The 15,538-nt window shown below is 37.4% G+C and overlaps 1 protein-coding gene across 1 annotated transcript; it reads left to right on the top strand.

Annotated features, from left to right (window-relative positions):
* Window positions 1-411: 411 nt before the first annotated feature.
* LOC107300528 ((E3-independent) E2 ubiquitin-conjugating enzyme UBE2O-like) lies at window positions 412-14,329 on the top strand (the record flags this gene model as incomplete). Its single annotated transcript, XM_015829847.1, has 8 exons — window positions 412-497; window positions 1,718-1,781; window positions 3,586-3,729; window positions 4,401-4,510; window positions 7,153-7,303; window positions 10,334-10,842; window positions 12,964-13,118; window positions 14,217-14,329. Coding segments are annotated over exons 1-8 (1,332 nt in total), but the record flags the coding sequence as incomplete, so codon positions are not given.
* Window positions 14,330-15,538: the final 1,209 nt, after the last annotated feature.

Below are 15,538 nucleotides of genomic sequence, written 5' to 3'. Positions count from 1 at the left end.
TATAATAAGCATATAAGAACTTTGTTGAAGCAACTTGTTAAGTAGAAAACTAAAATTTCAACAACAAACTATTCTGACATGTGCTTAACTGAACCATGCTCTCCAGATTAATATGGCCACTTATCAGATACAGAGGAAGTTGTAGTCAAAACTCCTTAGGAGACACCCGTATTGTGAAGGCTGCAGAATTGGATACTACTTCTTGAAATACTGTAATTGTTTGATATAATTGATAATCTATAATTACTATTTCTGAACTACACGTTACCGTATTTTTCCGTGTATAAGATGCTATTTTTTCCTGCAAACACCCTGTTCAAAAATCAGGTGCGTCTTATACAAGTGCAGCGTCTTATACACGGAAAAATAATGGTAACCTCCGCAGCGCAGGGCATGCCTGTGTGGGTTGCCATGCCGCCTGGTACATGTGTCAAGCCCTGTGAGCTTGCCACTAATGGGAGGGGGAAGGGGCAAGATCATCGGCGCTCAGCTGTTCGGTATGTAAATGGATTGATCTCAGTATTTACCAGTAGTACTTCACTATCTGATTATTTGAGCGGATCATCTACCCTGATGATTTCATTGTGTTGAGCAAATAAAACAACATCTTGAGTATTTTTTTTTCTGGCCCCCTATTCTCTCCTAAAATCTTAGAATGTAAGATATTTTTTGTCCATATAAATCTATATTTCTCATAATTTCATGGGTGATATATAAATATATACGTCTATTCTAAACTGAATTACTCAATTATAACAATATCAGGCTTTATTAAAGGCCTTAATATTGTTCTTAAAATTAGGACTTTGTACAGTAGGGCTTTCTTAGGTTCTATGTCAGAAAACCTCAGCCTTTTTGGACCATTGGGCACATTGGAATTTTGAGATCCTGTTAGAAATCCGCTCACAAAATCGTTGTGTGAGGTTGGTACAATCAATTGCAGAACATCCTATTACCAGAAGGAAAAAGAACAGAATCTATTGCTAGGAGTGCTCCACGGTATCCAAGGGACCTGAGAACATTCCTAAGCATATACTTATGTTTGATGTTACTGATTTGTTTCATGCATGCTAGCTAATTAAAATAAAATTAAAAAATAAAATCCAATACCGCAGAAAGCTTGGTGAGCATTAAAGAACATTGCCCCTAGGTGCCATGTTAGAGACCCTGCAGTTTGGTTAAATCCAATGGGTATATGACTTAGTTAGTAACAAAAATTAGTATAGCTAAATCTGCTTGGGGGGGCACTCAATAATCCCTCACACACACACCCCAAATGGTTTGCATGCAAAAATATCAATTGCTGGCATTTCCAGATAGGACTGATTAAGAAAGATTCTGCCTGAAACTCTGGGGAGGTCTGAACAGTCAAAGTTGAACATATAAGTTTAATGGACCAATGAGTTTTTTCAGTATTTAAAGGCAAGTGGATAAATAAGTACCACTGCAGTGAGAAGGTAACAGTGTTCTGTGTGCCTTGGCATATAGCGATCACAGAAGCCTCTTTGGACAACGCTGGCTCCCTTGGCTAAGAAATAGAAATTAGCACAACACCGTACATTCGAACACAACTATATAGGGGACACCTTTACCTTTATCTTTTTATTCATTAGTTGACATCATTAAATTCTAGCATAAGACCATGTAAATTCAAATATTAAGAAGATTATGCTAATTCTTTTGCAATCTTTTTCCCAATGGTTATGTGTTTCTTTAGATGTTCCATGAGCACAGAAGATGCGGCAAAACTCTATGACGTCTGCCCACATGTCAGTGATTCAGTATGTTTTTAGTCATTTTAATAAGTCTTAATTTGTAGAGATACATTTCAGCATATTCTTGAGGATTTGGTAGAGCATAGCATACAGGTAGTCCTTGACTTGCAACAACAATTGACCCCAAAATTTTGATTGCTAAGCAAGGCAGTTGTTAAGTGAGTTTTGCCCTATTTTACATCATCTTTTGCCACAGTTGTTAGGTGAAACATGCGGTCATTAAGCGAATCTGGCTTTTCCCATTGACTTTGCTGATTGGAAGCTGGCTGGGAAGTTTGGATGGTGATCACATGACCCCCGGACAGTGCAATTGTCATAAATTCCTCCCATTTGCCTGAATCTTGATCACATAGCAGTGGGGATACTGCAACAGTTGTAAGTGTGAAAACCGGTCATACGTTACTTTTTTTAGTATCTTTGTAACATCAAATTGTTGTAAGTTGAAGACTACCTATAGTTGAAAGCTTATTCAGCATTAGGAATTTGGGAAAGGAATGTAATGTGATAAAATACTGTGTTTTCCCAAAAGTAAGGCCTACACCAATAATATGCCCTAGCTTGATTTTGCGGGGTGGGCCTAATATAAGCCCTATCCCAAAAATAAGCCCTAGTTTTGGGGTGAGGCACACACCTAAAAATCAAGCTAGGGTGGGGAAAGGGAGTGTGGAGCTGCCCCACGTTCCCTGCACCCACGTACCTTGCAGCCAGGCCTTTCCTTGCCAGCCCACTTCTTTTGAGGCCTCTTCTGCAGCCAGGCCTGCATTTCTCAATCACAGGGCTTTCTGGAAGGCCGGTGCAGCCAAGAACCGAGCTATGGATTCAATCCATAGTTTGGCTGCTTAGGCCTTCTGGAAAGGCCTGAGTGCAAAATGCAGGCCCGAATGCAGCTGCAAAACTTCGGCCCCAGAAGAAGTGGACCGGCTGGGTGGGGCTGTTGGTGCTGGAGGTGAGGTAAGACCTACCCCGAAAATAAGACCTGGTGCCTCTTTTGGAGGCAAAAAAATAATAATAATAAGACCTGGTCTTATTTTGGGGGGAAACATGGTAGTTAAGCTTGGTTTTCCATCTGAGAATAGCAGCTTAGGACCAAACTGTTAGGTAGGTATTTGAAGCCAAAAATCATTCAACTGGATACAATCCTATTGTTCATGCACTTCAAAACCACTACCAGTTTTTATCCTGTCAAGATGTTTTTATTTAGTATATAATATAATATATTTTCTCTTGCCTAAAAGTAAATGGTTGGCAATTATTTTTGCTAGAAAAAATAAGGAAAAATAAAGTGCTTCATTGCAGTCATGCAGCAAAACCCGTCCCTTCTCAACAATATCCCCACTGTTGTATGTAGAAATAGATAAGTTGTTGCTCTCAGGTCCTATTTGTATGGGCTAATAGTTTCCTTTTTGTCTTCCTGAATGTTTGACCATGTGTGCCTAAGTAACAGTTGTTGCTAGCAGAAGTAAGGAAGTTCACTTACAGAATCTAATTTATCCCCAAAGACTCAAGAACTTATTTAGTACAGGTTAATAGAAGGCTTTTCTGTTATTGTGGTGAATGGAAATGACTTGTTTGTTTCCTTGTACTCCTGAAATCCTTGTACTTTAGCCAATCATAATTATGTATTTTTGTAGTTGTTTAGATTGACTAGAGCAGAAAGGAGAATTTATTAGGCACAGAAAGATGAACCCCAAGTTTTTAAGAATTTCCTCAATGATAAAATTAGGATAAAATGTGGGAAATTCATTCAACTAGAATAGACCGTGATTTAGTCATATCTGACTTGTACTTCTGTTTTTGCTTCATTTTTCAGGGCCTGTTTTTTGATGATTCATATGGCTTTTATCCTGGGCAAGTTCTCATTGGTCCTTCAAAAGTCTTCTCAAATGTGCAGTGGCTTTCAGGAGTGAAACCTGTACTCAGTACGAAGAGCAAATTCAGAGTTGTGGTAGAAGAGGTATGTTTCAGTGAGATAACCCTATTATGAAATATCGTTTGGATTTTCCCCAAAACAAAGCCTGGTGTGTAATCTTGAAATGTCTGTGTAAACTAAGAGAGGGAATAGCCTTCTGTTTTAGAAAACAATTCCATTTCAGTGTTTTCTTTTCTTGCTCAGTTCATAGGCTTAAATTCCTAATAGAAGAAGTCTATAATGTAGAAGTTATGTCCATTTGGAATATTAGATCGTTAGCATTTAATCAGAAAAATCCTCAGGAGGATGCCTCTTGGCAAGTAAAAGCAAAGGAATGTAGAAATAATCTTGAAGAAAATATGCAGGAACAGATAAGTTAAAATAAGAGATAATTCAGATCTGGGAAGAGTAGGGTCCTATAATGCAATTTTTGTGCTGTCTGTTTTCTGTTTTGGCTACCAGATTTTTTTTTAATATATTGTGCATCTCTTTAAGAAGCATAATTAATATTAGGATTATATCTGGTTTAGGGTTATTTGGATTTTCTGGGATATCGCAGAAAAAGATGGAAATCAAAAGGAAATTCAGAATTTGAGACAAAATGGCAGCTCAGAAAAGAAATCTTTATCAGAAATTGTTAATTTTGCAAACAGTTACAGAATACAAGGACATCTTAATAAAATATTTCTCTCACAATCTAATCTTTTCTTCCTTAGGTACAGGTAATAGAACTGAAAGTTACTTGGATCACTAAAAGCTTCTGTCCTGGGGGAACTGATAGTATAAGCCCACCACCATCTTTAATCACTCAAGAGAATTTATCTAGGTAAGAAACAGTTCATACCAGCTTCCGAAAAGGCCTGCTCTCAATAAATTGTTTAATAATGATAAAGTTGGAAGGGACCTTGGAGGTCATCTAGTCCAACCCCCTGCTCAGGCAGGAAACCCTATACCATTTCGGACAAATGGCTGTCCAGTCTCTTCTTAAAAACGTCCAGTGTTGGAGCATTCACCGCTTCTGGAGGCAGGTTGTTCCACTGGTTAATTGTTCTAACTGTCAGGAAGTTTCTCCTTAGTTCTAGGTTGCTTCTCTCTTTGGTTAGTTTCCACCCGTTGCTTCTTGTTCTGCCTTCAGGCGCCTTGGAAAATAGCTTGACTCCCTCTTCTTTGTGGCAGCCCCTGAGATATTGGAATATTGCTATCTTGTCCCCCCTCGTCCTTCTCTTCGTTAAACTAGACATACCCAATTCCAGCAACCGTTCCTTATATGTTTTAGCCTCCAGTCCCCTAAACATCTTTGTTGCTCTTCTCTGTACTCTTTCTAGAGTCTCAACATCTTTTTTACACCATGGTGACCAAAACTGGATGCAGTATTCCAAGTGTGGCCTTACCAAGGCATTGTAAAGTGGTATTAATACTTCACGTGATCTTGATTCTATCCCTCTGTTAATGCAGCCTAGCATTGTGTTGGCTTTTTTGGCAGCTGCAGCACACTGCTGGCTTTAATGTCTTTGAATTGATAAAAATAGAATAACCACTTACTTTCATAAAATCCATTGTTTTATAGTTTTCCCTTCTTGGATCTTATTGCTCTTACTCCACCTGCTTGCAAGGAGACTACAGGATTATAGTCAACTCATCAGTTAAAGCACCATGAGCTCATAGCCACAGGGGCCTCTGTAAGGGTTCGCTAAAGCCTCACTATCTTAAGCACATTTGAATTACAGTTACTTCAGAGATAAAAGATATCTTCAGAACATCAGTGTTTTTCTTTAAAAAATCTTCCAGTAAAACTTCATTCCAGATAAGAGTAAAATCACACGTTTGAGACATTTCAAACAAACTTTGAAGAATTGAGAAAGAAGTTTGCAGCCACAATAACAGCATCAATAACTGCCTATCTTAAAAAAAATCTCAAAGAGGAATTAAAAGACAAAAATAATTTTGAAGAATTTACAGGACAACTGAGTGAATAGTTAATTCAAAGTGAAGTTAAAGTGAAAATTTTGGGAAACAAAATCAGAGGGGAGACACAGATATTAAGTCAAGATGAACAATTTGTAGTTAATGGACTACTTACTGGATTTACAAGAAAAAGAAAAAATTACAGAACAAATTGGTAAAAATAGTAAGGAGAGGCCTGTAGAAGACTCAAAAAAATCTTTAGGACGGGCAAAAGAAGATATAAATGGAGACCAAGTCTTACAACAATATTTCAAAATCAATGGAAGAATTAACAATGTCAGAATACTATGCAAGAACAAATAATATAAAATTGATTAGTTTGATTAGGGATAAAATACAGGAAAGCCTTTATCGACTTTTTGTGGAAACTGGACAAAAGCAACTCTGATTTTTGGATTGGAGGATTGAAATGGGTTGGAATATGGGGAGAAGTGATATACGCTATGCAATTTCAAGGGAGAGGAAAGATACCAAGTTTGCTAATACCCACTTTAAACAAAATCAGAAATCACTTCCTTAAATATCTTTTTTCCCCTTTTCTCTTTCTTCTTTAATTTTCTGTTACTGGTTTTTTTATCTTTGAATAAAAATATTTTTTAAAAAATAAAAATATTGCCCAGAAAACTGCAAGGACTTATCCAGATTATAACCAGTCTGACTCAAAGCAAACAAACAAACAAACCAAACTTTGTCCTTCTGCTGCTTCATGCTAAAAACATACTATTGGTTTGGGGGGGGAGCTATCCACGGTAGTCTTGTGAATCATGATTTTTTTCTTGGTATATTTTACATCAATTAAACCAAAGCAAATGCATCATGTGATAATAAACTAATATACATGAAATAAACTAATATACATGAAAATGATATTAAGACATGCATAAATGTGAGTTGCTGGGCATGTCGATTTTGAAAAACTGCTTAATTCTGCTTCTTACAACCAAAGTTTATATCAGAAATGGACATTATATGACATTATATGACATCGGCTCACATCCAGCCTTCTGTTTGCCTGTCTCATCCTGAGCTGATTTTAAAATGGGCAGCTATATAAATATTTTAAATAAATAAATACATTTCTAGAAAGTGTTTATTTGGAGGGTAATTGTGCACTTTACTCAATATAGAAGCTATATCAGTAGCAATTCTGTACAGAGGTGGTCTGGGCTAACTGAGCTCTGAAGAATAAAGCATTCCAACCATGTAATTGTGTGGGGGGGGGGTGCACGCACACGCATGCAGGCACACCCGTATACCCCATGACCTGTTTCTGTACATGCCATAGGAATATGTTTTTCATTAGTAAATCTTTTTATTACTCAATTTACTCTAAATTTTTGTAAAATTAAAAAGTACTTATCTCTTTAAATCGTGATTTCCCAAATAGTGCATCACTGTGCATATGGTTGAAATAGTTTTAGACATTTAAGCCAATGCTGAAGAATCAAGAAAAAGATACCATCCAGCAGTAAGGTGACACTACTTCTGTTTTGCTTTTAATAGAGTAAAACGTCTGGGTTGTTTTGACCATGCTGAACGGCAACTTGGAGAAAGGTGTCTGTATGTATTTCCAGAGAAAGTGGAGCCAGCAAAAATCACGTGTGAATGTCCAGAGAGAAACTGTGTTCTGGGAGAAGGATCAGCTTCTAAGAAGGTATGTTCCCTGATATAAGTTAGCTAAGAATATTGAACTATTTCTGAGAAGTCTGCTTTATTCATTATTTCTAACTGTTCTTGTTTGTCTCTGTATATCCCCACTATTGCCAATTTCTGCTATGGTTAAGAAGATGGAATAATCTTTGGGGACTGCATTCCCTTTTTTAATTTTATTTCCCAGGACATGATATTTTAAGAAACACCCAAGCATAATATTAGTTGACTGCTTAACCATATTCAGACATCATTTAGTCTTGTAGGTTATGCAGACATGGGTTAGCATAAACTTTATTTATTAGTATTATTATATTTCCAATTTCCATTTCGGCAAGGGAATAAAAAAAAAATGAATGTTAAGTGATTCCAGAATTTTGAACTGAATTCCTATATCATTGGAAATTCATATGATAGTTGCTCATTCAGAGAAAATGTATAGTGTTCTGTTGTTTGAATTAATTGATAAATGGTGGAATTTGTTTTTATATGGTGACTTTTTAAATAGTTGAGACTCTTAAGTATTGATGTGTATCATATTTTTCACATAAAAAATGCTTGTTATTTACGCATACAGTAGTAGCACAGGTCTAGTGTTGATATATTTCAACAATTTTGTGTATTATTTCAGACAAAATTTGGATTAAAATCTAAATTTGAAATGCCGATTCATTCAGAATTTATGTTGTAAAGTGCTGTTTAAGTATTTCATAAATAACAAGCAATCTATTCTGCATGTTTACCATTTTTTAAATATTAGAATCTATATTTACTGTTATAAACACTATATTTAGTGTTATATGGTATCTTACTGTTTTACAATTATAGTTATATCGGATAAATGTATGCCCTTGATATTTCACAGCCAATATTTCCAATCACTGCAACTATTTCTTAATTTTATAGGCAGTTTTGGGACTAATCTAAAAATATAGTCAGATTTCAGTTGCACATCCTTTAATCTGGACCTGTTAAACCTCATTCACCAAAGAATACATAGCATTTTTCAAATGTGGTGGTGAAATCAAGCTTTGCTTTTTTTTAATTTAAAATAAATTACAAATACAAAAACACATCACCAACAGAGTAAAATGACAGGGAAAAAAGAAAGCCTAGATATGTCATAATGACATCAGTTAAAGCAGAGGTCCCCAACCTTTTGGGCACCAGAGACCGGTTCCGTGGAGAAAGGTTTTTCCGTAGACGGGAGGGGGCATGGTTTTGTGTGCTGCCTGCATCTCACAGATGGGGCTTTGCTTGTTTGTGCGGACCGGTTGCTGGCATGCTGCGGCCTAGCACCGGTCCACCGCCCGGGGACCCCTGAGTTAGAGTAACTGGAGATAAAAAGAGAGAAATTCTTTGAGGATGGGCTCCAGCACAAGTCCGAAATCTTGAAAGAATAAACCTTTGAGCAGTGACCGGTTCACATTATTCTAGGACACACATATTTGCTTTCGTTCGCAAAATAAACTAAATCTGGTATAACAAAAGAAATTGGAACAGAAAAAGAATCCATAGGATAACTATAGTTAACAATATAAAGTTAATCCAGTAATTTAACGTATCGTTAAATCTAGACCATATATCAACACATTGTGCTATTTCCTCATTTTTAGAACACAGAGACTTTTTAAAAAGAGTTAGCTAACTCATATCTTGAATGCATTCTTTAAAATCAGGAGAGTAGCTTTCTTTCCAAGGATGTAAAATTAACTTCTTTGCCATTGCCGGGGCTTGATGAAATGAGAAATTCCACATTTCAGGAATATAATTCAACAACATATTGAGATCCTTAAATATATTACTTCCTCCCCAAATTGCATTGATTAATTTAGTAATCTAAAACCAACAAGACTGTATCTGGAGAAGACCAAATTGTGTTATTTAAGGAATATTCAAATGAGTGCCAGCATTGGAAATCCAGTGACCATCCCTTTTAAATAATCTTTGAGGAGTCAAGATATATTTAAATATATATTTTACATTTCTTAGCTAAAGCTAAACCTTCCCATGCATGTTTAGAGATTTAAAAAGTGGAAGATTTTGTCAGGCTTCAAAACATGGCTAACCATCTATGCAAGGATTATAGGTCTAGCATTCTGCCTGAATGGTTTCAAGTAATAGTATTTTTTTTCTTCTTTCAATTAGCATTTTCTTCTGAGAAAAACATAACCGGGAAATCTATTTTTAATAGATTTTAGGGGTTACAATACAAATGAAACTGTGAATGAAATGTTTCCAAAACTGTGGAATAATTTTCTAAATGTATTTTATTTCTGTTAACAATCCTTTGCATTCAATAGTAATACCAAAATGATGGTGTTTAATATTGCAGATGGCCTGTCCTTGTTTCGTATCCAATGTAAAACCTGAAAAGGTACTGTAATATACACTTGTTGTCTGTCTGAAAACACCTTAATGTTCAATAAATTTCTAACTAAAATTCAGTTGCAAGTGTCTCAGTATAAATAAATAATGTTTTCTCCCTGGCAAAAGTTAATATTTTAAACTCTTCATTTTCTGAAATAAAAGTCAGTGGCAGGTTTTGAAATTTATTCATAATATTGTATTTGAATCTTCAGTACTTCTAAAGAATTTATCAGTGTAGCTTTTTAAAATGACTAGCAGGATATTATGAAATATAACCATTTTTAATAATGTTCTGCATACTTAACTATCACACTATTTCCTTGCAGTGTAAGCACCTGTTAGTGATAGTATATATGTATAACAGTATGAACATGTGTTTAAGACCATAGATACGACCCCCCCCCCCAAAAAAAAAGGATATATGTCTATGCAGTTTGCACTGGCACCATTCATTGTATCTCTATAATTTTCAAATCATCCTATCTTCCACCATATAAATATATTGAGTGATATACTATCTTTTATTCCTTATACCAATCTGCTATTTTAATATAACCGATATCAGTATGATGTAACTGAAAACCACATTTTTTTAAAAAATGGCTTAATTTCTTTAAGCGGTGGGAATTTTTTGTGTTCCCTGACCTGCACTGATTCCCTATAGGTAAGGAGACTACTGAAGAAACAAATAGTGAAGATCATGTCGTGTTCCCCAGACGTTCAGAATACCCTTGATCTCCCTGAAGGAGAATCTGCTGCAGCAGGTGACCAACAGCCTGAACATCTTAAAGCCAATTTGAAATGTGGAGCAGAGGACTCCTTCAGTGACACTATAGGCTTGCAGGACGTAAAAAGAGAGCACATTGATGAAACAAGGAAAGGCTTGTCCTGTGAAGCAGCTGGGCTCCAGTTGCAATCAGCCTTTGTCCTGAAACGGGATGATGGCTCCTCAGACTACAATCTGCAGTCTATAGAGCAGGATGCTGATGATGAAGCAGCCGATGACACAGATGACACCAGCTCTGTAACATCTTCTGCCAGCTCCACAGCCTCGTCTCAGAGCGGCAGTGGTGCAGGGCGTAAAAAAAGCATCCCGCTTTCTATTAAAAACCTCAAGAGGAAACATAAGAAAAAGAAAACCAAGGTTTCCCGGGAATTTAAGCCAGGTGACAGGTAAGACCAGAGCTTATACCATCCTACCTGTATATGTCATTAAGCTCTACCTGTCCTGATTTCTTGCTAAACATTGTACATAATTCAAAAAACATATAAATAGTAAAATGGGTGAGGGTGAGGGTGTAAGAAGACTTGTGTTGCCTGCAAACTACAGATACAGTTTTCCAGTTATATCTATTTAAGATATAGTTTGATATATCTTAAATAGGTATCCAATTAAAATGTATACCTTCCATAGGGAAGAAAGAGTTAAGCAAAGCATAAAAGCTTTTACCTAAAATAATCAGTTGACTCGGTGCTCATTTTGCACTAATCAAACTCCAGTATATTGACATTGATCTCATTGATCACCATCTATATAAATAAAAATGTAAATGTTCGTTTGTTCAAAATCTTAAATCTCCGAAAGTTCTTCACCGATTGCTTTGAAATTTTGACACAATGTTGCATTTGAATACGCGCGTGTTTCTATATACCTACTATTATATAGATGTCACATCTGTGACAGGTAAAAACATGCTTTTTTTGAAAAACAGCACCATCTGTTGGACGTAAAAGCAAACCAGACAACCTCTATATCTGCACAGACAATGGAACAACAAAAAATATTGTATACCCACAAGCATTGTGAAATTAAACATATTACCAACGTGCGCTTTCTCTTTTCTTTCTTTTCCATTTAACCCAGTGGTTCTCAACCTGTGGGTCGGGACCCCATTTGGGGTCAATCGACCATTTCACGGGGGTCGCCAAGCAAGGCTGTCTGCCATTTTTTTTGTCCGCCATTTTTTTCCCCTTTTCCGGCGGGTGCCTTACCTCCCTTGGGCTGGGCCAGCTGGTGGTCGGCCTACTCCGTCTCTGCCGCTTGCCAGCTACGCCTCGGCCGGCGCAGAGGCGGAACCACGCATGCGCAGCGCTCCCGGGCAGGGAAAGTCCTCAACTTACGACCGGTTGGGTAGTCCTCGACTTATGACCGGTTTAGTCCTCGACTTACGACCGGTTTAGTCCTTGACTTACGACCGGTTTAGTCCTCAACTTACGACCGGTTGGGGTCGCGGCATTAAAAAGGTTGAGAACCACTGATTTAACCAGACTGAGCCACAGCAACGCGTGGCCGGGTACAGCTAGTTATTAAAATAATAACCTTTTTGGAAAATCAAGGGAGTTTCTGAAAGGATAATTCTTGGTACCTGGCCCAGTTCAAAATGCTGGTCATTTCTTTTAAAGCATTACATACTGAAGCTTTGAATTTGTCCAGACTAGAAATAACAGAATAACAGAGTTGAATGGAATCTTGGAGGTCTTCTAGTCCAACCCCCCGCTTAAGCAGGAGACTCTATACAACTCTACCCTATAAATCTGGAGAGCCAGTTAAGAGTCTCTACCCCTTGTGAAGTACAGATGGTGTAGACGGCTGTTCTTTGGTAATCCCCATTTTTGTAATTCTCTGCCCCCCAAATTACATGTAACCCCAATCCTTCATGTATTTTGAAAGCAAGTGAGGCTTCTGTGGCTTGGCCTGAGCTGATGGTGAGCACCAAAATAGCATAGTGAAACACCACATATCAGTTTTGGAAGGATAATGTTGCTTTGTAATTTTTATATTTTCTCTTTACCATCCACTCTGGGGTTAGATAGAAATGAAATGATTCATTGATAATTTCAGGAAAACGGCAGCTCGGTAGTACAACCTTCCCTAATAAAGGCTAGGCCAGGGGTAGGCAACCTTGGCTCTTTTATGACTCGTGGACTTCAACTCCCAGAATTCCTGAGCCAGCATGGAATTCAAGCATGGCTGGCTCAGGAATTCTGGGAGTTGAAGTCCACGAGTCATAAAAGAGCCAAGGTTGCCTACCCCTGGGCTAGGCCTTTTGCTCCATTTTTAGCATAATCTGCATCATGGTGTTCTGGGAGCCCATTTAATCCCTACATTATGTTCAGCTGACCAGCTTTTGTAGCCAAATGTTTTTCTCTCAAAAGCTACTTTTGTATTAGATCCAGCTTTAAAGTCAATTCTTTATGATGTTTTAAAATGCCACAGTTGTTTTTTAAAAAAATATTTATCCTGACTTGCTGTGAGAATTTTCCTTAGTAATTTTCTATCCTTGTTGGAAACAGGGTTGCTGTAGAAGTGGTGACCACGATGACATCAGCAGATGTGATGTGGCAGGATGGCATGGTGGAGAAAAATATTCGTTCCAATGAGCTCTTTCCTGTCCATCATTTGGACAATAATGAGTTTTGCCCTGGGGATTTTGTAGTAGATAAAAGAGGTAATTGGTGAAATGCATTCCCTCTGGATAATGTGTTTATTATTAACAATTTAGACATGAATTTTTCAATCCAGATTTTCAAATTGCCAGTAGTATCTCATGCAACTTTTCTTATCCTGATGAAGCCTAGATGAGTTGGCATTCCAGGTTTGTAATATCATTCAGTCTGAATAATGTTGACTAGGAATTCTGGAAGTTGTAGTCCTAGTTTACATTATCTCTAAGGGTATCGTGTGTTCAGCTAACCATTAATTTATATAGTTTATTCTTTATTTCTTGCCTAACTCCATTTGCTTAGGTTTTAGAGTTGGGAATAAGAGGATGCTTTAATCTATCCACCTTAAGTGCAAGAACCATATGGTTCCTCCTTTATTAAAGAATTAATAAATTCTCCTGCCACTCTAGGTCAAAGAAAGGTGCCATCCAAAGATGCTGTCTAAGACATTATGAGAACAGTTGTTTTTATATAATTACCTGAATAATTTAAGTTTGGCATATTATAAAGTATATGTGTGTGTGTATCTTATGTATTAAACATATGTATTTTCCCTTCAGAACCAATTTTCCTAGAGTAAGTTTAAGCTAGACCAATTTTAAAAAATGAACAAAACATGTTAAAAACAAGTACATTGATTCAAATAATTAAAATTTGTCTGAGGTGAATTTTCATGTTTTTTCCTTGGCGCATCCATTATTTTAAAAGCCATGCTAGCAGATGGCTGCAGACAATACCTTGGAGGAACTTGGAAAACTGAGAAATCCCATGCTGCTTTCTGCTCATTATTGCATAGTGGAAATGTGAACCCATCCCTCTCTAAGCTTGAGCTGGGGCAGGCAGGGGCTCAGCCCTCACAGTTGCACTGGCTCTTAGGTTCAGTATAATGGAGCCATCAAGGACAGACACAATTATGGACAAGAACAAGTTTGGTTAGCTGTCAACTAAGGAAGGTTTTTCAATTTTTTTAATTCATCACCAGCAATAACGTGTAAGTCAAGAAAAAAAAATTAGTGAATACTTCTCAAAATAATGGGAGAAACAAAATTACAGTGCACTGTTTTCTCCTACTAGAGTCTGCTTCTTTCTTCAATCCTAAACAGCTCAGAGTTCTCAGGATCCTGGTATGTACGGAGTGGTGCAGTCAGGCGACCATGTTGGTCGCACCTGTGTGGTGAAATGGTTCAAGCTGAGACCGAGTGGAGATGATGTGGAGGTAGGAAGTAAAGGTTGTGGGGGTTTTTTGTTTTGTTTTGCTCTGCTCTGCTCTGCTTTGCTTTGCTTTCTTGTCTTGGCCTCTTCCAATAAAAGTTTGTTTTGCTAAATGGGTATAAAAAAAAATTTTTTTCTGAGAAGAATTTCATTCTGAGCTTCGAGGAAAAAGCAGAATGTGTACATAAATGTGCCCAGTATTCTACTAGCTCTGTCGATATTCAGTCTGTTTCCTAAGAGGATCTAGGATTAATTTTCACTGCTGAAATTAAGCTAAGCTAAGTTAAGATTTAACTACAAGAGCCTAACAAAAACTATCCAATTAGCAAAACATTTGGGGAAGAGTGTTATATTTTTGTCCAGGCTCGAAATGGCATAAAGTTAGCTGGGTGACCTTGAGCCAGACACTTTATCAGCCCTAGGAAGGAGGGAAGGGCAAACCTCTTCTGAAAAACCCAGCCAAGAAAACTGCAGTCCAGGCAGTCATCAGGACTTAAAACTGATTCAAAGGCATAATCATCATTATCAAAGTTTGTATTTAGACAATCTTAAATGTGCATAAAATTCAGTCTGGAAGAGAATACAGCTCTGAATTAATGTATGTAGATGATGCTTATAACACAGTATACTAATAGGTTCTCAGACAATACAAATCCGTGTAGAGAGCCCTACCAGACATCTTCAGAATCAATATTGAGCAGTAATGTGCTAGGATCAGTGTTTCTCAACCTTGACAATTTTAAGGCATGTGGACTTCAACTCCCAGAATTCCACAGCCAGCATTGCTGGCTGTGGAATTCTGGGAGTTGAAGTCCACATGCCTTAAAATTGTCAAGGTTGAGAAACACTGTGCTAGGTAAATATGTTACATGCAGTATGTCTGTGTTCAGCTGTTAAGTGCCTGAGGTCAAAAGCTTCCCTCTTGTTTTCTGATAGCTCAGTATAAACTATACATAAGCTTTATGTCCTTTTTGAGGGAATACATTTGGCAACTGGTATCCCCCCCCCCCCCCAAAAAAAGGAGGTGACTGGCACTGTCAAATGAGCTCTTTTCAATGCCACTCACATTCTGAGATGGCAGATTTAGGAGTGGTTAAAGACTCTTAAGTATTATGCAGGTCACTACATAACAGCAGCACATGAAAAAGGAACACAGGGTTGAATCATGAGATTTTGAACTTTTGAGACTCTGTGCGTGGACCGGTCTTTATCT

This window comes from Protobothrops mucrosquamatus, unplaced genomic scaffold (assembly GCF_001527695.2).
Source record: "Protobothrops mucrosquamatus isolate PMUCROS unplaced genomic scaffold, P.Mucros_1.0 scaffold7329, whole genome shotgun sequence".
Lineage (NCBI taxonomy): Eukaryota > Metazoa > Chordata > Lepidosauria > Squamata > Viperidae > Protobothrops > Protobothrops mucrosquamatus.
Note: the sequence above shows the minus strand (reverse complement) of the source record. Positions and strands in the feature narration are given on the sequence as shown.